General features: G+C 40.3%; 1 protein-coding gene across 4 annotated transcripts in view; it reads right to left on the bottom strand.

The window, feature by feature from the left end:
- The window catches only part of FAM114A1 (family with sequence similarity 114 member A1), a 67,830-nt gene that overhangs the window by 18,650 nt on the left and 23,834 nt on the right, over positions 1-25,346 (bottom strand). For 3 of the 4 annotated variants that reach the window (XM_022565978.3, XM_022565960.2, XM_022565968.2), the window contains exons 4-8: positions 17,328-17,441; positions 17,103-17,209; positions 13,925-14,059; positions 9,007-9,159; positions 2,530-2,653 (exon numbers count right to left, since the gene is read on the bottom strand). In XM_022565978.3, the coding sequence (XP_022421686.1) occupies positions 2,530-2,653; positions 9,007-9,159; positions 13,925-14,059; positions 17,103-17,209; positions 17,328-17,441 (633 nt within the window). The remainder of the gene's footprint in view (positions 1-2,529; positions 2,654-9,006; positions 9,160-13,924; positions 14,060-17,102; positions 17,210-17,327; positions 17,442-25,346) is intronic. The other variant, XM_022565943.2, reaches the window with a different exon arrangement.

The following is a 25,346-nucleotide window of genomic DNA, read 5'->3' as shown; positions in this document are numbered from 1 at the left end:
TTTAGGTGTTAGGGGGCTTTTAGGAATGCAAGTGCTTACAAGAAAAAATATGATGAGAATGCTGTGGTTTCTCCCAGAATTTTGCTCCTGGATTGTCTGCTCTCCCTCACTAATGAGATTGCTCTCAACAGCTTTTAGTTAATCCCTCACCTTTCTGGAGTTGTAACACTCCATCATATTGGATTGATTTAATGACAACCCTGCTATTCTTCTCTCCCATTCTTCTTTAGGTGTCTAAATGACATTTATTTATTAAATTAAGTTAATTAAAAGTAATTGTGTTTTGATAATCTGGAGCTGCCCTTTAGGAAAATGGACATATTATGGGAGGTAACAGGGTTCCATCACTTAAAGAGAGATTAATCTACCATTTCTTTTTTTTTTTTTTTTTTTTTTTTTTTTGTGGTACGCGGGCCTCTCACTGTTGTGGTCTCTCCCGTTGCGGAGCACAGGCTCCGGACGCGCAGGCTCAGCGGCCATGGCTCACGGGCCCAGCTGCTCCGCGGCATGTGGGATCTTCCCGGGGCACGAACCCGTGTCCCCTGCATTGGCAGGCAGACTCTCAACCACTGTGCCACCAGGGAAGCCCAATCTACCATTTCTTAAGCATGCTGTTCAGGACTTCAATTTTTTTTTTTTGGTCATATTAAAAAATCTCCATTTACTGAAGCTCTATATTAACACTGGAACATAACACATGTAGTAACATTTTCTATTTAACAGTATTGAATCAAGTTTTCTCTCCAAGAAGTTGCACTAGTTGGGGATGCCATACTGCATTCACTTACACTGGAAACAATATTTCTTTGATGTTAGGGAGAATTTGGGATCCTGTTTTTATCCGTTCTGAATGACACACCCAGTAAGGCAAAGGTCTACCTCAGGCATCATAAACTGAAGAAAAATAGCCTGCATCTTTTTGGTGATTGTTACTCTGGAAAAGAGGCATCTACATTAGTTCATCTTGGGTTCAGAATACTAGCTGCATGACCTTTGACAGCTAGTATCTTAGTTTCTTCATTATTAAAGCAAAGACAAGATTGTCATCCTTTGTGACTTTGTAGAAACACACAAATGCTCAAAACAATTGTTCTCCAACTGTCTCTTTGATATTGACCTTTTCCTATGCTTCAGTATAATTGATTCTTCTATTTTGATGCAGTGAGCATATCTCATTAAACTGAAGGCACATGAGGTCAGCATGCGGGGCTAAAGCGGGAGATAGTATTTAAAAGACAGTTTGCAAATGCTTAGAATAATTTTGCCCCGAGCATCTAGGCTGAAGCATTTGAGCTCTTGTGTTTGAGCTTTGATTAAAGATATGTAACACGTCTGGGCACAAAATGCTTCCAGAGAGTGATGTACATGATATGTATGTACATTATCACAAGTACAATTGTAAATAAAAGTTGTAACTTATTGCATCTTTACTATTCTCCTGGAATTGTGTTAGCACTTTTAATAATAATAACAGCTAACACTTCGAGCAGTTCTGTATGCCAGGCTCTGTAATATGTTTTTGCATATATTATCTAATTTGATCCTTACAATAGCCCTCAGGAATAGGTATCACTGTCTCCATTTTACAGGTAAGATACTGAATTTCAGAAAGGTTATATAACTTGTTCAAGGACAAATAGCAAGTAAGTAGTGAAAATGTTGCAAATAAGACCCTTCAGATGATCCCAGGAGAAGCCAGCCTTGTGTGTCCAAGGTTGCTTAAGTTTTCAGTGTAACCTACGTGAAACAACTGTCTAGTGCTTGGTGATGACATCAACCACTCTCCATGTACACAACAAATGCTTCACTATATTCTGCTCCCAAATGGACAACTTAATCATTAAGCACGTCCAACTTTGGGAACCTCTTTTCCTCTCTCAAGGAAGCCTTGCTTCTCACAAAATAGGTTCTAGTCTCCTTGGGGTCATGTCATCGTCTGGCTGGAAGAGCGTGTACCTGGCTCACTTTAGTGATTGACTAACTCAATCAAACCTGACAAATCACGCCTTGATGCACCCTGTGCCTTTGTATTTTTTGGGTGACGTGTAGGCCACTTACAAATACACCCTAACTCCTACACACAGAAATTAAAAGGAAGAAGAAAAATATGAACAGAAATCCATTGAAAGACCTGCCCACCATCAAGATCAACCACATTCAACAACTTCCACGTGCAGGTAAAAAATCAGACACTGGAGCATAAACTCTAGTCATCAGGGCCCTGTTGAGTGCACTGTGCTCTTTGTTCACTTGACCAGATGCATTTGCTGTGTGCCTGTGACATGCCAGGGACACCAGAGAAATAAAGGTGCCTCACTCAGCAGTTCCCACCCAAAGGACAGGAGGACTATAGGTCAATGTGACCAGCTCCTGTAAAAAGACCAGATGCACAGAGAATTTGGAAGTGAGCAGGAGAAGCACCTGAATTAAGTAATTCTCTCCTGTTCAAAGGGCTATGCTTATTAACAGCAGTTTCTAAGGACGGCACCAATCGTTTGTCTTGCTATTTAACTGGTTACTTTCCTTTACCTTGCACTTCTTGATTCTCTTCATTCTCTAATTCTTTGGCTGCAAAGATGTCTTTAATGGAAATTAGGTCATTTTTAAAGACTTCCAGCTTCTCTCCATCAAGTGATGCTAAAAATGACTGAACCTGAAAAAAAGAAATAGGTCAGCATAACTGTCATCTTTTCTTCTCACTAATGATGTTTACGTAGAGCTGTGCCCAGTTCTCCCAGGTGATTCATGGTGTGGGAGGTAACACTGGGTTGAATGTTGGATTTAACTGCCTAGTAACTGTGCAACTTTGGGTAAGTTACATAAGCTCCTTGGGCCTCAGTTTTCTCATGTTTTTAATTGAATATATTTGACAGATAACATTGTGTAAATTTAAGGTGTATAACATGTTAATTTGATACATGTGTATATTGTAATATGATTGCCACTGTAGCAATATTTAGCACCTCTATCACATTACATAATTATACTTTCTTTTTAGTGGTTGAGACAATTAAAATTGTAGTCTCTTAGCAAGCTTGATGATTATAGTACAATACTGTTGTCCGTATGCCTCATACTACACATTAGATCTCTATGGCTTATTTACTACTTTTGCAAGTTTGTACCCCTAAGTAACATCTATCTTATCCTCCCCCCAATCCCCTGCTAACCACCATTTTACTGATTTTTATGAGTTTGACTGTTTTGAGATTCCACATAGAAGTGATATCATGCTTATCTCACTTAGCATAAGGTGCTCAAGGTCCAACCATGTTGTCGCAAATGGCAGAATGTCCTCCTTTCTCATGGCTGAATAATACTCTATTGTGTATATATCTCACACCTTTTTTAATCCATTCATCTGTTGATGGGCATTTAGGATGTTTCCATATTTTGGCTATTGTGACTAACACAATAAACATGGGAGTGCATATATCCCTTCAAGATCCTGTTTTTGGCTTCCTCAAAAAATTAAAAATAGATCTACCATGTGATCCAGCAATTCCACTTCTGGGTATACACCCAAAGGAAATTTTATGTTTTAAACGGAGAGCCACACTTCATTGTGATCCTTTGTGGGATAAATGAAACAACGAATGTGAAAAACATTGCACAAGTGCAAACAGCAGATACTAAGTAAATGTTGCTGGTAGCTCTTCTGTCATAGTGGTTGAAAACATACCTTGGTGTCAACCCTGGATTCAAATATCAGCTCTTCGCTTATTAATTATGTGACTTTGGGTAATTTACTTAACCTTTCTGTGACTCAGTTCTCTTATCTCTAAAATGAGAACTTATAGCAACTACCTTATAAGACTGTTTTGAAGGTTAAATGAAATGATGTACTCAGGAGTATTTATCGTGATGGTCAATAAATTATATATATAATGTAAACAAACATATATGTAAGACAGAAAACAAACTTATGGTTACCAAAGGGGAGAGGGAGGGAGGAGTATGGGATTAACAGATACAAACTACTACATATAAAATAGATGAGCAACAAAGATTTACTGTACAGCACAGGGAATTATACTTACTATCTTATAATAACTTATAATGGAATATAATCTGAAAAAAATAACTGAGTCACTTTGCTGTACACCTGAAACTAACAAACAAACTTTAACAATACTGTAAAGCAACCATACTTCAATAAAAAAGTGTATGTAAACAAATATATAAATAAATAGTTGTATGTATATTACAGACATACATACAAATACACTTGCTAGATGTTTTATTGTACTGGGGTTACAAAAGCGTACAAGATACATTTTTCTTCTCAGAGATCTTACAGTCTCAAGGAGGGAGGCCCATGTGAACAGATAACAGCCACACCAGGTGTGAGTGTAGTGACAGTAGGGGGTTCCCAGCAAGGGGGCTGCAAGGCTCCTTGGGGAGGCGAGAGGGTGGGCAGGGATACAGCACAGAGGATGATGCTTAAACTGGTGTGCTCCCTGTTCACTGTCTTCAGAACCCCTCTTTTGAAACTGTCCTTCATAAGCACTTAAAAATTATTTGTACAGATGGTCAGTCAACCTCTGTGAACCTGAAGACCATTTGAATTTCCAAAATGGTCACAGTGCATGGAGAACCATATAAAAAGTGAAGTCTGACTATAAAGTAGTAAAGTTTTAAATTTTCATTCTGCAGGTCAAACACTTGCTCTGGAGGGAGAGCCAGCAGAGAAGCTGCCATACTCTTTGGATTGTGTTTTCATATTGATTATGGCAGTAGACTTGCAGTCCAGACAAGTGAGAGAGTTAAAGAGGGCATCACCGAGGCCTGACACCATTTCCCTAAAAGTTGCCAATGCACATCATCAGGACGTAATGCAACTGGCACCAAGGCTCTGAGAGGAAGTTCAGGGGGAAGTCTTCAACACAAAACCCATTAGGCGCCGAGTTCAGCAGGTGGAAGTAACGCTCCCTGCATGCTGGCCGCCCCTACTCCCTTCTGCCCTGACCTCTTCAGAGTCTTCATTTCAGTTCATACACTCATGTTTAGGGCTCACGGTCCTAGATATGCCCACATCATATCTTTATGCTTCAGATATATTTTCTAAACAGCACTTTTCTCAGAGTAAAGAAAAATGGGTAATTGAATAAATGTTAAAGTACAACGCTTAGTGAAAAAGTATACACACATGTAGGGCCTCTTGGTTTCTCTGTGTCTTCTGAGGGTAGCTATCCTCCAGGAGTGAATGCATTGGGGTTTTAAGATTTGGGCATCTCCCAGGAAGGGTTCTTTTTAGTGAAGTACTCTTTGGTCAGCATCTTTCTATTACAGCATCTCTTTTGCTTCCTCTAGTTCATTCCATTATGCTAGCACGATGTGCATTAAATCTTTACTTCAGTCCGATAATAAATAATAAATAATCATGCACTCCTCAATATTCATGGAATGCTGACTATATGCTTGGCACTGTGCTTAAGTGTTGTCAGGGACACAGGGTAAACAGTCTGCCTTGTAAATCTTTTCCCTGAAAGGGGGTGTGGGGTGTCATTTTGAGGGTTCTTGTTTACTGTTTTGGTTAAGTATTGAGTATAATGACAATAAAAATATCAGGTTTTCCTTAAGATTTATAGTACAGCACGTTGCCATGCCTGTTGACATCCTAGAATCAATCTAGTAGGTAGTAATGATTCCTTATAATTCTGTACACCCTGTCTAAGTTTCAGCCAATGGAATGTTAGCAGATGAGATGTGTACAATTTCTGTGTTAAAGTTTTTAACAAATGGGAACGTCCCCTCTATATTCTCTCTCCTTATGCTGGCGGGATGAAGAAGACAACAAGGCCCTAGAGGAGAGTGAAATCCAATACATTAGACTTGGTCGTAGGGCAGTCCACAGGGCCAAAGGGATGTGCCCACCGAGAACCCACACTCCCACTTCTAGATAACTCTCCAGGTGACTGAAGTTTCCCCTTCATGATCTGTATGGACCTCTTCCCCAGGCTGTATTCCCTATGGCGGGACCATCCACTGGAGCGTGCACTCCTAGGCCCAAGGGATGGACAAAGGTGGTCGTTTGCAGGGGATGTGGATGGTGCTTGAACTGGGGCATCCTCACTCGTGCCAATGAGGGTCCTTGAAGCAACAGACAGCTGGAGATAAAGGGAAGAGAGCAGGCAGGAGGGTGATATGAAAATTTGAGGAGTCTGAGAATTCTAAATGGGAACCTGGCCTTCCAGGCCATTATGAAAGTACATTTGTCAAGGAAGAATGACAGAATATATTTTCTTTAACAGTTTGTTTCCAAAAGCTCTTTAACTTTTAAATATTTGGTATGTGCAGTGTTGCCAGATAAAATATAGGATGTCTGACTGAATTTGAATTCCAGATAAACGATGAATGTTTTCTTGGTATAAGTGTGTATCTCAAATATTGCATAGGACATATTTATACTAAGAAAGTATTCATTGTTTATCTAAAGTTAAAATTTTATTAGTCATCCTGTATTTTTATTTGCTAAATCTGACAACCCCAGTAGGGTCTCCATTTGTATTCTTGCCAGGAGCCTGTGAATATTAGGATGGGACTAGTGGAGCCATAAGATGGACAGAGCCTGGCTTCTGGATCCCTAAATGCTGGAAAGCTGCCTGCTGACCAGACACTCATCTCTTGGGCTATCACAGGAGTGAGGAGAACTCTTACTGGTTTTGACCCATATATTTTTAGGACTATTTATTATAACACCCAGTAACTATTATTACTAAGCCAAGAAAAAGTTCTGCATTTCTCACTATGAAAACTACGAAAATCTCCAGGCTGGGGAAAGAAAGCAGAGCTTGTGGGAGCAGTATGCCAACAGAGGGAAATGCCCCCCTCCAGGGACCAAACTGCCTTCCTGGCAACATCAGTCCTTTGGGGCTCTTTTCTAGAGGCCTGGGGCTGTTTTACAGCTAGACCTGCATTGGAACCAGCCAGAGTGGAATGTCTCTCTACCACCGTGATAGATTCAAGGGGCCATGCTCCCCTGTAATGTTTTCAACAATAATAACATGTATATATAAGAATGCAGATAAAAATAAAATGTCATCAACATTATATATGCGTATACACGTGTATGTAAAAATGGCAGCTAACGTTTATTGACTACTTATTATGTATTAGGCATGCTGCAACTAGCTTCACATGGATTATCTCATTTAATTTTTAATAATTTTACGAAGTTGATTATCATTCCCATTTCATCGATAAGGAGATTGAGGTAAGACAGGTCCAAAACCATACAGCTACTGAGTGGCATTTGATCACATAATGTCTGACCCCAAACCCTGCTTTTGTAGGGAAAAGTTTGTTTTTTAGTGGAAAACTACATTTTCCAGTTCACACTTTACCAGATTATTGGATTCTGATTCCATGGGAGTAATTTTATAACTCCGTAAAATGTAGATAGCTGATAGCAGTGCAAAACAATAACGAATTTTGCCCAGTGGAGGGACAACCTCTCCTTCTATGGAAAAACCAGGTTTGTGTCCATTTGTACATTCATTTCAAAATTGCTTTATTTCATATGAATTTGTGCTTCTTTGGCTTTTCCTTCGAACCGGTTATAACATCTGTCTGGTTCTTTCATTTAATTAATGAGGTAAGTAAATTCTTTGATTTGTGTTCACTTGGTATCTGCATGAGACATGATTTTGCTTTAAAAAAATGATCTGTTAACAGTTTAACCACAAGACTGTCAGTGATGGCTGATGGATAACGAAAAAGGAAATAAACACAGAGTAACTTGTAATTCTGTAATCTTGTATGTGTGTGTGTGTGTCCATCCTGTTTGGTTCTTGGTTACCTGTTATATGGCAGAGGTCATCTTTCCCTGACTAGGTGGGCTTCAAGAATGTCTCAACCCCCCAAAGTCCAAATGTAAGAAGACAAGGCCAACAGAGAGTCAAAAATCACTGTTCGCTTCTAAGGCTTACTTTCAAGTTCAGCCTCCTGTCTGAGAACCTGCCTCTCCCCCAAGTAAATGTCACTGGGATGGCCCATGGCCCCTCCCAGGAAGTCCAGAGGGTACTGCCCTGTGGCCTTCACTGCAAAAACACCCCAGACTACAGTAAGTCTGACTCACAAAAAGAGCAGTATATACAATTAAATGAGTTAATAGTTTTAAAGTGCTTAGATTAGTGATTATATAAATGACATATAAGTGTTTGTTAAATAAAAACACACACATTTGGGGAGGGACACACACACACACACACACACACACACACACACACACATCCTTTTAAAAAAAAAGAAATCACCAACAACCCTGCTGACTTCCACTATTCCTGTTTGTTTTCTTGGGATCAGACAGTGTGCATGTGCAGGGCTGTTAGGTAATTTCCCAGAGCTCTGTTCAGGAGCATCACTAAATAGAGCTTTAACGCCCAGTAAGATAATCCTGCCCTTTGTGGCCCAGGCATTCTAACAAATGGGTGAATAAATAACTATATCACCCATGAAACTAAATATATTAGAACCCTGCAGTCTGGGAGAAATACCAGCTGCTTTGTCTCCACTGGGTAGGAATGAAGACATGGCCTGGCAGGGCACCTCTGATCTGGGTACTACATCATCAAATGGAGGCACAGGCCAGGTGCTGACAGCCAGGGTTTGCAAGGCCTTTTGGGCCGTGAGTTGGGGGTGGTGATGACTCCTATCATGCTGGCTCTCCTGGGGCTGGTGAGGGGGAACAGCTAGGCACAGGATAGAGAGAAAATAATATGGAGCCTGAGGGGGGTCATCAGGCTGGACAGTATCTGTGACCTCAGCACAGTAATGAGGCTCTAGAAAGGAGGCTTTCTTTCGTGTTTAAGAAGACGTATTCACTCCAGGTGCTTCTAATGTAGTAGACAGTCCTCAGACCCCAAATGTGGGAGATGAGTACAGGGACCCTGTTTGTGTGTGTGCGTGTGTGTGTGTTAATAATTTTTTTTTTAACATTTAAAAAAAAAAAAAAAGAAGACGTATTCATGAGCGTGCTACTTCAAATGACCAGGACAGACATACCTTGCTTTCGCTTTCATTGGACAGAATTTCCAGGGCTTCCAGGTGTGACAAACCCTGATACTCATCGAACAGCATCCCGTAGTGTGCGGTCCTCTCGGCCGTGAGCTGCTGTGCCAGCCTCTGCTTCTCCTTCTCCTTGGCTTCCCGCAACATCTGCACAAATACACAGTGTTTGTACACTAGGGGTACGCTTAAAAGCCGCATTTCCTGCGGAAGATGTTGGGGGAGATGAGCACTGACTTGGTACTTGTGAAGAGTAGGTTTTAGTCACTGTGGAATTTCTAAAAAAATGACTTTTTGCATTGATCTTACTCACAAGTTTTTACATAATATTCCACTTTGAACTTTTCATGTTCATATGTACACAGCAAAACAAAGCAAAAATTCCACACCCAGGAAGGGGATTGAAAAGAAGCAAAACAAAAGCTGAACAGTGGTTTCTACTGAAGTGTTTTCCATGTGTGTGATTAATCTTATTTTTAAAATGTCCAGATTTTCTATAATGAGTAAATTTTATTTACACTGGGAAAGTTGAATCTATTGTGACAGGATTAATTGCAACTTGTGCACCTAGGCAGACTTCAAAGCAAAAATAAGCTGGTCTGATTTTATTTGAGTTATTTAAAAATTTTGTGTGTGTGGTTATTAAACATCTTTGATGAAAATGATTAATAAAATATAAACTCATAGTGTATTCCTCACCAGATACTTAATATTAATATAAATAAGAATGTTAGCTTATCAGTTCTTTGATAAGATTGGTTTCTAGAAATACTGTGAACCGAGTTCCTCTCCAGGTTGATCATTTTTCTCCAGTTATTTTTCTGCTGATTAAATAATAAGAGAGTAAAATAAACGCAAGTCCACCAGTTACTCTTAATTTCCTGCCTTTGTTTTCTTCGATTCTAAGCATCTTTTATTTGATTCCTCATCAAGGTGACTGTGGCATTTAGTTTATAGGGTTCTTTAATACCTGTGAAGAGCACCATAAATGCACTGGCCACCACCAGGTCACAAGGGGAAGATCATGAAAGAATAGATTTTGGTTTTTATTATGTGTCAATAAACAATCAGCTTCATTCTCCTTTTTGGTTCTTGAGGTTGTTAACCCCAAACCCACCAGGCTGCAGACAGCATTCTCCCTCCTGCCTGTCTTTAAGACTAAATAAGTATAAGATCTGAAAGTTTTCAAAACAGCCCGATCAAATCATCCCTGGGAATTGTTAACATTTACAATAAAACCCAGCTACTCCCACGGATCTCACTGGCTTGGTGGTGGTGAAATAAAGTAACAAAGTGACACTGAAATTGCTTTCTTTCCTACACCAACTTCCATCTCTAAATTCTGATTCAGGTTAGAGGGAAAAAGGGATGCAATAAAAGGTAAAGGGAAATTGTCACTTTGGAACGATGTGATTCACCCAAGAAATGGAGAGTGAAATTAAAGTGGCCTAAAGAAGAATTAACTGGCTTTCGGGGTGCTGCTGCTACACTCCTTCTGGAGAAGAAAAGGAGATTGGTTTAAATAGCAGTGAGCGATTCTGGCGTGGAAGACTTTGGGACAGAAGGGCAGCTTTGGAAACTTACACCAGTGGGATCTGAGAATCACCCTGTCCCCACGTTATTCAAAGAGTAAGATAGAATGCATGAGAAACTTAGGGAGGGCATGCATGAACATTTCTGATGTCTAGAGTTATTTAGTGTGGATTAGGAGAAACATAACAGATGTCCCTCTCTCAGTTGATGGCAGCTCCATCCTTGTAGCTGCTCAGGCAAAAACCCTGGAATCATCCGTGCCTCTTCCTTTTATGTCATACTCCATACTCAGTCCACCAGGAACTCTGGATCGACCTTCAAACTACACCCAGAACCAGCCTTCATCACCACCTTCATGGCTTCACACTGCTCTGAGCCACCATTATCCTTTGTTTAGATACCTGCAAACGCCTCCTGAGGAGGCTGTGAGAGGGGAGCATAAATGACCAAGAGCCCCGAGGGTGCGCTTTGAAACCCACTCTTCATTTTCACTGAGGTCATGCCTCTTACCACCTCCCCCTGCCAATCACTGGTGCAGCAGGGATGTTAGGGCAGACCTTCTCCTGAGAGACGGAAACTCCTCTGTCAGTGGACTTTGGCTGAAGGACTCTCCCATGGCTTTGCCAAACCTTCCTTAGACTGCACAGCAGTCTAGGATGATTGCACCCAGTCTCCTTTCTTGTTCCCCTCCACTGGGATCAGACTTGCATTGTGGTCTTATGGCTCTCCCCCAACTCCCACAATTTTCTCTCACATTGTCATTTCTACCAGTAAAATCCTTGCACGTTTAAACTTACCTTGGCATCTGCTTCTGGGAGGATGTAGGCTGATACACACTCTAACTGGTCTCCCTGCCCTTCACCCTCCCCCCAACCTAGTCTGTTTTCAACACCATAACTAGAGTGATACTTTTAAAATCAGATCTTGTCACTCCAAAACGTCGCAATGGTCTCCCCTTTTCACTAATAGTGAAGTCAAAGGTTCTTACAAACACCCTCCACAATCTTCCGTCACCTGCTCCCCATGACCACACCGGCCTCATCTTCAGCAGCTCTCATCCTGGCTCACTCCTCTCCCACCACACAGCATCCTTACTCTTCCTCGTTCATACCAGACACTCCTGCCTCAGGGCCTTTGCACAAGCTGCTCTTTCTGCTTGAAATGCGCCTCACCCAGATTCTGCATAGTCAAGCCCTTCATCTCCTTCAAGTATTTGCTCAAACGTCATTCATCTACCTTCATGAAGTTCTCCCTCACAATCTGACTTCATACTTAACCTGCCCCTCACTCCCATATTCCTGATTACCCTCTTTCTGCTCTACTTTTTCTATTTTTTTTGACAGCACTCATCATCTTCTAAAATATGAGATACTGTTTATTGTTTGTTTGTCCCTCCTCACTAGAACAGATCTCCGTAATGCAGGGATATTTACTCATTTTGACCACTGATGTATCTCAAGTGCTTAGCCTAGCACATAGTGGACATTCACAATGCATTGTGGAGTGAATGGCCGAATGAAAAATTACTGTTCGGAAGGACGTTGAAGTGGGTAATGGCCCCCCACATGTTTTTCTCCCCTTTCTATGAGGCTGGAAGTAAAGGATTTTAAGATGGTAGAGCCACAAGACGTGGGCTGCCCACGAACGCTAACACTATAGGAATGAAAGATAAAACTTCTTCATTTTAAGCCACACTGATGCTTGGGTTATTATTATTATTATTGGTTTTGTTTTGTATTTGTACAACATCTAGTGTTAATGTCCTGATTAATACAAAATCTATTTTCTTCTTTAAGGATCAGGAGGGTGATGGTCTGGCTGATCCTGCCAAGTCCCTACCTGGGCTGTAATATCACAGTGGTTATATGTGGGTTATTCTGGAAGAGCCAAGAAGAAATAACCTAAAAATCAAACTTTTCAGGAGCTGCCACTCACCTGTTGCCAGTGATAGCTCCTTCGTGGCTTCCCAGCACTGAACCATGGGAAGATGTGTTTGTCCTGCCTGTGAAATTTGTAAGATCCTGCATCTGCTGCTTCTGATTTTGATAAGACATAGAGAGACCTGGTGTATCAGACTCTTAAGGGGGAAGGGGAAAAGGGGCATGATTGACACTATGGGGTCTGAGCTGGTCATGTGTCAACTGAAAGAGCAAGCTCAGTATTAGAGTTTTGTATTTGGAAAATAAGATAAACATTATTTTTAATTTTACTGACTACTGTAAGTAAGCAAAACATAGATTAAATTCTTCACACCATATTTCTCAAGGAGGAGCACTTTAGAGCTGGAAGTATGAGAGGAGAAGTCTAACCTTGCACATAGCAAGAGAAATATAAATTAAAATTCCAATGAGATACCATTTCTACCTATCATCTTGATACCTAAAAAAGACAGTGACAACAACTAACATTATTGGGTGCTAACTATGAGTCAGGTTGTATTCTAACTCATTTCATCCTCACAACAAAGCTATCAGTAGGTATTGATGTTCCCAGTGTACAGATGAGTACTCTGAGGCACAGAAGGGTTAAGTTGTCTGCTCAAGGTCATGTAGCTAGAACGTGGTAGAGCTGGAATATAATCGTAATATAGACTGAATGTTTGTGTTTCCCCAGAATTCTTATGTTGACACATAACCCCCAGTGTGATGATATTTGGAGGCGGGGTCTTTGGGAGGTGATTCGGTCATGAGGGTGGAACCCTTACGAACAGGATTCATGTCCTTATAAAAGAGACCCAGAGAGCTCCTTTGCCGCCTTCTACCATGCGAAGAAACTGTGTGAAAACGTCTGTCTATGAATCAGAAAGCAGGCCCTTACCAGACACTGAATCTGCTGCTATTCTGATCTTGAACTTCCCAGACTCCAGAACTTTGAGAAATAACTGTTTGTTGTTTATAAGCCCCCCAGTCTGCAGTATTCTGTTATAGCAGCCCAAATGCACTAAGACAAATGACATCAATGGAATCATCCTCAAGAAATTATTAAGTATAATTTATACTTAATAAAGCAAGGTACAAAGGAGCATGGTTAGTATGCTAACATTTGGTTGAAAAAGTTTGTATGTATATATGTGCACATGTATATATATGTATATGTTTAGCTACATCTATCTATATAGTCATATCTATATCCATATCTATATCTATATCTAAATCTGTCTGTATAATGTCTCTGATAGAATCCGTAAGAAGTCGTTAACAATGGTTGTCTCCCATGATGTGTGGCTGGGGAAAGGGGTGTATTAGAAACTCAATTTTCACTCCCTGATATTTTGTGTCATTTGAATTTGACATGTGCTTTAAAATATCTATTAAAAAAGGTAAATAAAAATGTATTCACTTCATTGACCAAAAGAACAAATCACAAAAGTACATAATCCCACCTGAGATAAGGAAACGGTTCTCTCCATGAGTGTCTTGGTCCGCTTAAAACCTGGGTCACTTTCTGCAAGGACATTCATAGTTTTCTTGCCAATGAATTCCAGAGCATCAAGACCACCTGTTAAGACGCTTTTACCCTGCCAATGAGATAATTGCACAAGATTAGGTTTTCATGTTTTGCTGTTCCGAGGCAGTCAGCACCTCCTAGACTGCACTATATTCAAATATGAAAAGCAATATAAAGTCACAGTTTTTTTCTCATCAGGAGATTTATCATCCATTTAATCCTATTTTCTTTTCTGTGGAAGAGCGTATGTCATATAACTTTGTAGGACATGCAATGTTATTAAATAAGGATGCTTAAGAAAACCAAAGCACATTAGGGATTAATTTTATTGGCTGTGTGTATGAATAGATATGTTCCTAAGACAAAAAATTAATAGGTGACCCAATTGCTGTTTTTGTTTGAAAAAATTTTAACCCAAGTAACAGAATCATTTGGAGCAGTCTATAAAAATGTCAAATACTCTTGCCAGTTTAGGGAATTCTTTAATATAGGGCCCTAGAGTGTAGGACCCTCAGGCTGTTTCAGTGGCTCTTGCATACTTTCAGAAAGTAGCAATAACCGCCTATAATTAGTATTTTCATGAAATAAGACAGGTTGATTCCATGTGCTTCTGGCTTTAGAAATTGTTCTATTATGTAGTTAACCACTGCAAATTCCTTTGCCAGTCACTGTTTCTCTTTCTAAAAAAGAGTAAAACAATCAAGATTTACTCATATAAACTGTACATACAAACAGAACTGCTTACATTTCTTTGCAACATCTTCTTTGCCTATACCCCAACTATACAACTACAATTACAATATGCGTATTTCTGTGTTTTTTCTCACCTTACATGAGTTTGCATAGGTTATATTTTATTATTACATTATTCTTTTTTTTTTTTTTTTTTTTTGCGGTACGCCGGCCTCTCACTGTTGTGGTCTCTCCCGTTGCAGAGCACAGGCTCCGGACGCGCAGGCTCAGCGGCCATGGCTCACGGGCCCAGCCACTCCGCGGCACGTGGGATCCTCCCGGACCGGGGCACGAACCCGTGTCCCCTGCATCAGCAGGCGGACTCTCAACCACTGCGCCACCAGGGAAGCCCTACATTATTCTTTGTATGCATTATCCATTTTCATAATTATCACTTCAACAGCAATATTTGATTTCACTGATTAATATGCTTTATTAGTCATCACCATCTTGGACATTTAGACTGTTTTCTGATTTGGGAGCCAATCAATAATCACACTACAAAACAGATTTTATTTTTTTTTTGGCGGTACGTGGGCCTCTCACTGTTGTGGCCTCTCCCGTTGCGGAGCACAGGCTCCAGACGCGCAGGCTCAGCGGCCATGGCTCACGGGCCCAGCCGCTCCGCGGCATGTGGGATCTTCCCGGACCAGGGCACGAACCCGCGTCCCCCGCATCGGCAGGCGGACTCTCAACCACTGCGCCACCAGGGAAGCCCCAAAATAGATTTTTAAATGCACATATTTTGGGAGGACTAGGGGATATCAGCAAATCACACTTTTGCATAATTTGATTTACTTTCTCCTAACATCCTGTGAGGGATTACTTCAGTAGAGAATAAGATGGGAGAAGGAAGGATGAAGGGACTTTGAGTAAGGGCAGACTTGGTGGGGGGGTGTCTGGAGCTTGGGAAAAGGGAGAACCGGAAGGTTTGAGAGCACACAGAAAGGAATGTGAGGATGCTGAGAACAAACTCAGAGGGCCCTGCCTCGTAGCTCAGGGAGACCATGGATTTACTTCCTTTTTTTTTTTTTCTTTTCTTTTCTTTCTTTTTTTTTTTTTTTGCCCGTGCCTTTGTAGCATGAGGCATGTGGGATCTTAGTTCCCTGACCAGGGATCAAACTCTCTTCCCTTGCGTTGGGAGCGTGCAGTCTTAGCCACTAGACCACCAGGGAAGTCCCCATGAATTCACTTCTTACGCCAGAGGTAATGAAAGTGCTCTGTCCCATCCCCAGCCCTACAACCCTCCCCGCACACCTGCCATGGGCATACTGGACTTGTACTGCTATCCGACTCCTAAAACATACTTGCTGACCCCCCTTCTCCCTGCTTAGTCTAGAGGACCTCAAGTATCAAGGAAAGGAACAGTCATTTCCTATTTCTGGCATACCCTGACCTGAAGTCTGGCTAAGACACCCCCATATGTGTGTCCACAGCCCCCTCTTCTTCCCATACAGCATTGCATTTGACAACTGTTAAGTTGCCTCCACCTTCCAGGATGTTATGCCCTCTTTCAGCTTATGCCCAGCATCTAGCATAGCTCTTGGGATATAATGAAAGCTAATTACCTTTTTTTTTTTAATGAATGAATGAATAAATTGTATGTGAGCCAGATTTCTTAAAAAACTAGTTATTTGGTTTCACATAGCAGAAAGTAAACCTTTTCCTTCTGATCCTGAAGACCAGCTAACTGCCTTATCTCAGTTGGGGTGCATCCCCCTTTTTTCATTATTCATTAGTGTTTTGTTGTCAATAACAAGCTTCTTAAGCTTCTTTAAAAGGAAGGGGCCTGGGAAGGAGGGATGTGTATTAGGGCTATTCAAGGAAAGAGGAGAGTGGGAATTGGGAGGTAGGGATGGAGGAAGAATGTTGGTCTTAGTTATCTGGAAACACTTTAGTAACATGTTGGGGAATGTTCCTGATTCTTTACTGGTATGTATATATATATCTGTATATATGTATATATATATATATATATATATATATATATATATATACCTGAATCACTTTATAATTTTTCAAATTGAAGGTTAAGAAACATAGAGCATCTCAGAAAAACAGCTCTAAGAAAGAGCCCTCTCTCCCCATAAGCAGAGGCTGTCCTTGCAGCCATTGGAAAGGACACTGTTATATCAGACTGAAAAATGTTCCTTCTAAGCAGCTCCCTTCTTTTAAACATAAGATATATTTCATTTTGTTCTTATCATTTTGGTTCCAAGGTCACGCCTACTCCGTGGGAGAAAGCATAACAAAATCATAATCCAAAGTTATGAGCAAGACCATCTTTTCTCTGATGTATCTAGGTCACTGGTAAATAGAAATATCAAAAAAAAGGCACTGGCAGACCTCAGGGAAAACAGAGGAATCAGCTAAGGACTCACTGTGTTCTGAACCGCATTGGTGATGGCTGACAGCATGCCCCGAGACCCCGATGAAGGAGAAGTGGGTGGGCTTTCTGCAGGCCTCTGATCTGCAGCTGCAACTGCTACTAAAGAGAAAAACACCCTTTCAGAGTTCGTTTTGCTGATATGAACTTGGAACTCTATTTGTGCACGTGGTGTAATCAACCCAAGTCCAAGAAATCCCCAAATAAATGCGCCACTCACTTTGAGGGATTTCATTTGCAGTATCAGGTTGGGCCCCTTCCGAAGAGGCAGAATTCACACTATGAATCCGGAGGGTGGCCCCTGCTTTTTCCTTGACCGCTGTCAACCCATGACCTGTCAGGAAATAAAATATGGCTCATAGATGCAATTGAAGCCCACGGTCTGCAGGTTCCATAGCTCATCTCCCAGAGCTCTTCTTGTAAGCTGTAGGTGTATATCCCGACTGTGAGAGAACGTGGTGATTAACAGCACAGACTTTGAGAGCTCTCAGATGTGGGTTCCAGTCCGAGCTCAGTTTCACCATCACCCAGATGGGTGACTTCTGAGAAGTTACCACCTCTCTGTGACTCAATTTCTCCACTGTGTTGTTGTGAGGAGCAAATAAGCATGTACAGGGCTCCCAGATGCTTTATTAGTCCCTCTTACTTCTCACACTATCTAACTAGCAACCTGGGGTTTCCAACCCAAGATATTATCTGTGAATGGCATCCCTGTCTTAATCTCTTTCCTCTTTTCTAAGCTTCTCAAGGCAGGTATGTGTCATTCATTTTTTGATTCCTTGTAGGCCTATCCTATTGTAGGTACTCAATTACTACCTGTTGAATAGAAATCAGCTGAGCCCTAACAAAGTGTCAGTCATTCCTTTAGTACGGTCTGTATGTGTGAGAGCAGGGTCTGGAGATGACATGTCAGGATCCAAAGGTAAGCCAGTGGGAAAACCAGACAGGGCACTCAACAGCTCTGATAGTTATCTTAAGCAGTAACAGTCCAAACACAAGATGTAAGAATAGTCGGCCAGGATGAGGGGCACTGATTTTACTCTATCTGAGCCGGGACAATCCCTATAATTCCCTGGAGCCCAGCACAGTGTGCATTCAATATCAATAACTGTTTAGTGAATACAGAGCTGACCTTCTCATCCAGTACCCCCGCCCCGCCACTGACACATACACACAAACAAACTTTAGCTTGACAGAGAAATAGCTTTGTCTACATTTTATTTTGGAGCCATTTTTTTCTCCTTAGAAAACTAATAGTCTAGTGATGTCCTAAGTGGCTGTTTGAATTCTTGGAGAAGCAGCCTGGGCTGCCATCGTCACAGCACTCACCTCTCCCTTAGTGCTCGGGGAGAAAATGAAAGATTGCCTCAGGACCCTAGGCAACCTCAGGTTGTTAAAACCCAAGGCAGCAGCAATATTAATAGCTGGGGGCAAAAGGCCCAAGTCACAGCAGGGTTTGAGAGCCAAAGAGAACCATCTAGTTGTAGAGGGCACCACTCAAATGACTGACCGTCCATCTCCTGAATAAGAGAAAGACATGGATGAACCCCAAACCCAAAGAGTCATATTTCATCAATCGTAAGCTTGCTTATCAGAGGGGTCTTAACTTAATCACCACACCGAAATTTGCCAAACTGATAGAGGACTAATTATATCCAGTGGAAATCACCTGTTATTATACACTATCTAGAAAACACTGAAACTTAGGAAACAATATTTACAATGTTTACAACATTAATTACATACAGAAACATATGACTATATTCATGTGTAGATCATTAGACACAGTCCAAATTCATTATTGAGTTACTTTTTGTTTGTTTGTTTTGTTTTGTTTTTTTGCGGTACGCGGGCCTCTCACTGTTGTGGCCTCTCCCGTTGCAGAGCACAGGCTCTGGACGCGCAGGCTCAGCAGCCATGGCTCACGGGCCTAGCCGCTCCATGGCATGTGGGATCTTCCTGGACTGGGGCACGAACCCGTGTCCCCTGCATCGGCAGGCAGGCTCTCAACCACTGCACCACCAGGGAAGCCTTATTGAGTTACTTTTAAAATAGATGCACTATAACTGCTAAAAGTAAGACTTGATTCTCTCTAGCTTCCAATTAATTCAAAGCATTTCAATTGAAACTCACTGGAGTTTCAGTAACACATGTAAATTATGGGATATAATTATCTAACTTTATTATATACTGAGCTCATATTCCTCGACATCCTTTAAAAGCACAAATATTTTCAAAAAGGAAATAATGTACATCCAAATCTCCATCCATGATTCTCATTTAGATTTCTGAGAGCTAAAATCAAGGGATAAATGAGTTTCAGAAGGCTGGTAGGCATCTGCTATATCTTCTTTGTGTAAACTGTACAAGAGAGATGATTCCATATCCTTCCCTGAGACCATTCAGGGTTTAATGAACTTCACTGTCATTACCTCCTCTTTCACCTTCTCCATCCCTTTGCAGGTTACAGCCATGTCTGAATCTTTTCCCGGGGAAGAACAGCTTCTCACCATCTCAGCTTCTCACAAACGACTATGGATATGTATGCATTACCTGCCTCTAGAAAAATTGCTTTGTTTCTGGAAGGAAATACCATTTTATGTGTATAATAAGTAGAATGTGTCTTTTTAACAGACATGACAATAGGCTGCTACTCCACCTACACACACACACACACACACACACACACACACATACACACACATATACACACAAACATACACACACTATTGAGGTATAATGGATGTACAAGGATTTGCACATATTTAAGATTCCTCCAATTATATTTTCTAATTAACAGTTCTTTTTTTCTGAGTTCTTTTGTTAGTGAAAGTACATCTTTAACTACATTCTACTAGAAATATAAAGCTATGGTTTTTCATAGCTAAGGTTTAGACTCTATGCCACACCCTACTTTGAAGAATAACTTCTAAAATTTTACTTAGTGTGACATCTAGCGCCCAGACAAGGAAGTAATAATATGGAGCCACTGCTACCTTTTTGACTGAGAGCAATTCATTCTCAGAGATAACTGATTTTGTTCTACCAATAACAGAGAAAAACAACCAATATGAATAGTACTACAGGGTATAGTTCATGGATTCATTTCTTCACATGTCATCATGAACCCTAAGTATCCCCAAGAAATGAACCCATCCAAATTCTATTTATTGTTCTAAAGACGGAATATCCTCTACTCTTTGACTTACTGCAGTAAAAAGGTGAGTACTGCAAAGAAAGTAAGATAATACATGCCATGATACTGTATCATTTAAAAACAAATGTTAAATGATTGGCTGGTGTTTAATTTATCATCCATACTCTAGTGGAAAATACCCTAAACTTAGGAGTCAGGAGTCTTGTGGAGGAATTTTGGTTCCATCAGTTATTAGCCATGTGGTCTTGGTGACCTTTCTGAGTCTCTGCTGCTGTGTCTTCTCTGAAAGGAGGTTTATAACATCTACCTCCCAGGGTTTTATAAGGTCACTGAGAAGAAATATGTGAAACCCTTGGTACTGGTCAACATTATTGAGCACTTACTATGTCCCAGGCACTGGACTAAATATTTTCAGTGTAGTAAATTATCTTATTTAATTTTTTCATTATGAAGTAAGAGATACTATTATGCCCATTTCACGATTGAGAAAACTGAGACCTGGTGATGTGAAATTACTTGCTGAAGGTCCCCAAACCAATAAGTGGCAGAGGCAGGATTTGAACTCCATATTTCTGACTCTAAAACTCACTTGCTCAATCACTATGTTATGTTAAGAAAGTCTTACATGCTGTTTGTAGTTGATTAAACGTCATTTTAGTCCCATTTCTATAACTCCTTGGAGATCAGATACTTAATCAGGAGCTTCTTCATCTTTAAAATATTGGTTTATGTTAAAATTAGCTTGAGTTACCTTACCTTGACCAAACAGCCAGGTGAAGGTCACCCCTGCAGTGAAACCTTCCTCTAACCCTGGCCCTCCCAGCTGTGCCTTGGGTTGGTACAGCTTAATGTTTTTAGGATCATCCCTGTGCTGTGCAGGCATGGATCCCAAGACACTGTGTGGTGCTGTCTTCTACCTCCAGTTTAATTTTTTCTCAAATTTTTTTTGCCAACCTCGCTTCTTGTTGAGAAGATCAAAACCCCATTGAAGGGAGGTCTCCCCTCTCTCGGGAGGATGAAAATAATCTGTTGTTGGTGGGAGGGTCTCTCTGACCAAGTGGTAACTTAGGGGAGCAACAGTAGTTCTACACAGCACCCTGGATGACTGGGTAGCCTTATGGGTAATTTCTGCTCATCCCTTATGATAAAGGACCCCCCAGGAGGGCAGCAGCTAACTTGTTCAGAGGGTTCTCCCCTTTTAGGTTGCTTTAATCTTTAATATAACATTTCCTTCCTTTCTTTTTCTTTTTAAAAGGTGGATATAGAGAAAAGAAACTTTAAAAAAATCCCATAATCTCATTTCTCTGATATATCTGGTTGATTTCTAAAAATAAACATTTATTAGGTTAATCTATATCAAGGTACTGTGAGAGTTCATTATAACATTTTTGCAACTCTTCTGTAAGTCTGAATATTTTTCAAAATAAAACTTTTAATTAAAGTGATAAAAAATGTAAAATTAAATAAATAAGTAAAAATAAACATTTATAATATTAGCAAAATCAGAGTATAGGAACATAGACAACAGAAGGTGGGCCAGCCTCTTTCTCCCTAAACAGCACCTATTGACCTAACAGTCAATACAGTCTATGAGCTTACAGGGGCCTATGGAATGATTTAAGACCTGAAAAGAAGTATTGGTTCTAAAAGACAAAAAAAGAAAATTTGCAAATTAGAAATTAAATAATATTTACTTAAATGTATTCAAAAATGTAATACTTGGTCAACTATAGTTCAAGTAAATTCAACTCTTCCACAGTTATATATAAATTATATATTTAATGAGGGATGTGGGTGCATTTTATTATATTTGTTGTGATATGAGAGGGACTTCCAAAAGGAGGGGGCTCTTAAAAGACTTAAAGGGGCCCTGCCTTCCTTCCAACCCCACCCCCTACCCCCCATTTCCTTCTAAGGATAACAAGTCTGATTTGTTTCTTGTTGATTCCTTTCAGGGAAAAGTTCTGAAAAGCACATCCCTACATATAAGTGTCTTGGACCCGGCTTCACCATATACAGTGGAGGTCTCAGCACGTGTAGATGGTGGTGGAGGCTGTGTGTGCTGCCTGGGATCCCAATGCTCCTTCACCCCTGCTGACAGCTAGCTCTAAGCTAAATGCCTCCCTTTGAAATGCCCTTCACCAAAGGGAATTGGCTCCTTCAAGACTGTACTGTAATGACTGGTCAGTGGGGAAGTTGGTGATACAAAAGCCTGGTCCTGTGCCTTATGCCCTGGGACAGCTCTGAAGGGTCATCCCAACCCCCAAGCTCCCTATGGGATGGGCTGTGGCCTCTGACGCAACTGCATTGCAGCCCAGTTCTTGCAAGGCTTGCTCCTGAGGGTCCTTCCTAATAAAACTCCAGGACACTCATACCTGCCTCAGTTTCTCCCCGGGCATCCGACCTAGGACACTGATCTACCTCATTCTTTTTAATGGTTGCATAGAATCAGAATTCCACTGAATGGCTCTGTCATGTTTAACATTCTCTGTGGATGGATACTTGGGTTGTTTCCAGTTTCTCATATATGCCTGGTGAACTCCCTCAGCTCTTTCAGGTCTCTGCTCAAATACCATTTCATTAAGATCTACCCCACACCACCCTTTTTAAAAGCTTAACCTGTACTCCTGACACTACCTTATATTTTTCATAGACTTAACACTTTATAACCCTCTCTATAATCTTCCTACTCATTATGTGTATTGTTTATTTTTTAATTTTTAAAAATTTTAATTTTTTTGGAGTATAGTTGATTTACAATGTTGTGTTAGTTTCAGGTGTACAGCAAAGTGATTCAGTTATAAATATGCACATAATCATTCTTTTTTAGATTCTTTTCTCCTATAGGTTATCCCAGAATACTGAATAGAGTTCCCTGTGCTATACAGTAGGTCCTTGTTGGTTATCTATCTTATATATAGTAGTGTGTGTATGTTCATCCCAAGCTCCTGATTTATCCCTCCCCGCAACATTTCCCCTTTGGTAACCACAAGTTGTTTTTGATATCTGTAAGTCTGTTTCTGTTTTGCAAACAAGTTCATTTGTTTCAGCCTTTTTAAAAATTAGATTCCACATATGAGTGCTATCATAAGATATTTGTCTTTGTCTGACTTACTTCACTTAGTATGATAATCTCTAGGTCCATCCATGTTGCTGCAAATGACATTATTCCATTCTCTTTCATGGCTGAGTAATATTCCATTATATAAATATATACCACATCTTCTTTATCCATTCCTCTGTCAATAGACATTTAGGTTCCTTCCATGTCTTGGCTATTGTAAATAGTGCTGCAATGAACATTGGGGTGCATGTATCCTTTCGAATTATGGTTTTTTTCTGGGTATATGCCCAGGAGTGGGATTGCTGGATGTGTATTGTTTATTGTCTGCACCCTTCCACGAGTCTGTAAACTCTACTACAAGGTCTTCATCTTGTTTACTCACTGCTTTACCTCAGGTGCCTAGAATAGGGCCTGGTAAGATATGTATTTGCTGAGTGAATTCCATATTGAACATCTTTGGACATATACATTAATGAACTTTTGCAAAGAATCAACAGTGGAACTGTTAGACAGAGGACACATGCATTTAAAATTTTATAGATAGTGTTAATTGCTCTTCTGAAGGTTGTGCCAATTTCTACTCTTCTTTGGGTGAATTTTTGAGAAATAGAACAATTTAAAAATATTGGCTGTAAAACCGATAGCTAGTGGGAAGTAGCTGCATAGCACAGGGAGATCAGCTCCGTGCTTTGTGACCACCTAGGGGGGTGGGATAGGGAGGGTGGGAGGGAGGGAGACACAAGAAAGAGGAGATATGGGGATATATGTATATGTATAGCTGATTCACTTTGTTATACAGCAGAAACTAACACACCATTGTAAAGCAATTATACTCCAATAAAGATGTTAAAATAAATAAATAAATAAAAATAAAAATATTGGCTGCATCTCAGTCTCTACTATCAATGAATTCAAGATATTATAGTTGTGAGCAGTAGTTATCTAGAAAAACACATAGATGGTGTTGCTGTGCTCAACTAAAGCCAACTTCAGGGCAGCAGAACCTGCAGCCAATCAACCTTCCTTTTGGAAAAGTCTTCTCTCTCCGTAATGATGGTTGATGCCCACTCTGTAATCAGATACTCACTTTTCTTTAGGTTCAAAATAGACAAGAAGAGTTTCTGAACTCATAGTGTTTGCCTTGCCATCACATAGGAATTCATTAACTTATTCATGGATTGTAAAGGATTGTGAACAAACTCCAAGCATTAATCCTATTATCTTTTGTATCAATGATCCTTGAGAATTTTCACATCATCAGCAATGCCACCTTCAAAAATAAACCCATGTGATATTGATACTGAAATACCTAGTTAAGAGTTCTTACTGTAGTATCATTCTGACAAGTTTGCCGTTCTCTGTGATAAAAAGACATTGTCATTATTTCTGACAGTGCTGGTAGAAGACTTTCATTAAAATGTGCTGAAGGAAAAAATTGTGTAACTCAGGAGAGAATGGGGAAGGAGAACAATGGTAACTCTGAAAAGGTAAATATGCAGATCAGATCTCCCTCCCCCTCCTCAGGTACTCTTATACAAGGTGTTGAGACTCATAAAACTGTCAAAACTAGAATTTTAAATAAACATATAGGTCATTTGTAGTATCTGGAAATAAGTTGATCTATTCTACTATAGAATTTTTACCTTGGTATATTTGTATATATCTCAGCATTGTTGACTTTCATTTTGATTACTGGTCCATCACTTAACTTAGCAATATATTCTATGATTAAGTCAGGTCTCTAAGGTGCTTGTGGGAAATCACATCTGGTTCTCACAACAGTACTTTGAAATTATCATCAAAATTGCTTTTTCTTTTTTTTTACATTTTCCTTTCCCACTCAAGTTTCTTCCTGGATCTTAAATAACAACCGTTTTCATTGTATCTTACGAACTTGTCCAAAGGCATGAATGGCAGCTGATCAAGTCTTCTTAGAATGTGATAATAGCATGGCTGTCAACGAAACTAATGCAGAAGATATGGCCTCTCCAAAAACAATTGTTGGCTGAGAAATGTTG

Source organism: Delphinapterus leucas, chromosome 5, assembly GCF_059928025.1.
Source record: "Delphinapterus leucas isolate spDelLeu-1000000601 "Yukka" chromosome 5, BTC_Dleu_Yukka2, whole genome shotgun sequence".
Taxonomy (NCBI): Eukaryota; Metazoa; Chordata; class Mammalia; order Artiodactyla; family Monodontidae; genus Delphinapterus; species Delphinapterus leucas.
This window is presented reverse-complemented; position numbering and strand designations above follow the sequence as displayed.